Genomic DNA, 1,335 nt, shown 5'->3' on the forward strand with positions numbered 1-1,335 from the left:
GCCCCGCTTCCCGGCCCGGGCTGCGCCTCTGCGCCGCGCTCGTGCGTCTCCGCGCGGGCCCGCTTGGCCTCGGGGGCCCCGGGGCCCGGCTTGGGCTTCCTCTTCCGGCGCCGGTAGTTGCCATTCTCGAACATGTCCAGGCAGCGCGGGTCCAGCGTCCAGTAGCTGCCCTTGCCTGGCCGTCCCTTCTCGCGGGGCACCTTGACGAAGCAGTCGTTGAGCGAGAGGTTGTGGCGGATGCTGTTCTGCCAGCCCTGCCGGTTGTCGTGGTAGAAGGGGAAGCGATCCATGATGAACTGGTAGATGCCGTTCAGGGTGACCCTCTGCTCCGGCGCGTCCTGGATCGCCATGGCGATGAGGGCGATGTAGCTGTAGGGCGGCTTCTGGGGGGGCTCTGCCCGGCCCGGGGCGGCCAGCGCGGCCGCGGGGGCGAAGGCCAGAGGCAGCGCGGGTCTCTCGGGGCCATACAGATAGAGCATGGGCGAGGCGGCCAGCGCCGGCAGCCGGGGGCCGAAGAGGTGGCTCATGGCGAGCGGGAGCCGGCGCTGCGCGCCCCAAGACGCAGGCGACCCCGGGGCTCAGGGACTGCGCCCCGCGCCGCAAGGGCCCTCCCCAGGCGCCCGCGGTGCCACTGCCTGCCGGTCCGCCGCTCTCCCTGGCCGCTCCGTGCTCTGTCCCTTCATGGCTTTAAAAATGTTAAATAATTGTTGTAAGTTTGCTATTATATGTTGACTTAGCGCTGGAAAATAAATTGTCTATGATAAACAGTCGTTGTGCGCTCAGCCCACCCACATTAATTAAAATTTCATTGCTGAAAAACTCCAAGCTTTTCCCTCCACGTGTCTTTTTGATACCAGCCAATCCGTTTCGGGGCTATTCCTTCATTTGTTTATAGAATTAGTCTGTTGATAAGTCCGCCCACCCAAGTTGAATCAAGCTGTGTTTATTTGGAAAAATTTCCGGGCACCCAATATATAAACGCACTGATCTGATGTTTGAAATATCACGTCCACCCGTTGACGCTGTAAGCACACACAGTCAGTGAGGCAGGATGTAGACCGCCGTGGCTCCGAGCAGGGTCTGCTGGGCCAGGAAGGAGAGGTGGAGACGGGCGGGGGGCTCAGGGGTGAGTTTTGCCGCTGGCCTTGGGGAGCCCAGTAATCCGGGAGAATTCCCACAAAAGGTCTTTTCTTCTCCCGGGCTCCGTCAATGTGACAGGATCTCATAAAACGCCTCCTGAGGTCTCTTTTTTTTAGATATTTTGGTGGGGGGAGAGAAGCGTCCATCTAAGAAGTTTGGGAGTCTCTTAAGAGGAGGCCGCTCTCCTTGGAGAAA

At 60.0% G+C, this 1,335-nt stretch overlaps 1 protein-coding gene across 1 annotated transcript in view; it reads right to left on the reverse strand.

Moving 5' to 3' along the window:
- Positions 1–527, reverse strand: part of LOC115280990 (forkhead box protein L1-like) — a 1,216-nt gene extending 689 nt beyond the window's left edge. Inside the window, exon 1 of the mRNA XM_029926170.1 lies at positions 1–527. Coding sequence (XP_029782030.1) covers positions 1–527 — 527 coding nt within the window.
- Positions 528–1,335: the final 808 nt, after the last annotated feature.

Source organism: Suricata suricatta, chromosome 16 (genome assembly GCF_006229205.1).
Source record: "Suricata suricatta isolate VVHF042 chromosome 16, meerkat_22Aug2017_6uvM2_HiC, whole genome shotgun sequence".
NCBI classification, from domain to species: Eukaryota; Metazoa; Chordata; class Mammalia; order Carnivora; family Herpestidae; genus Suricata; species Suricata suricatta.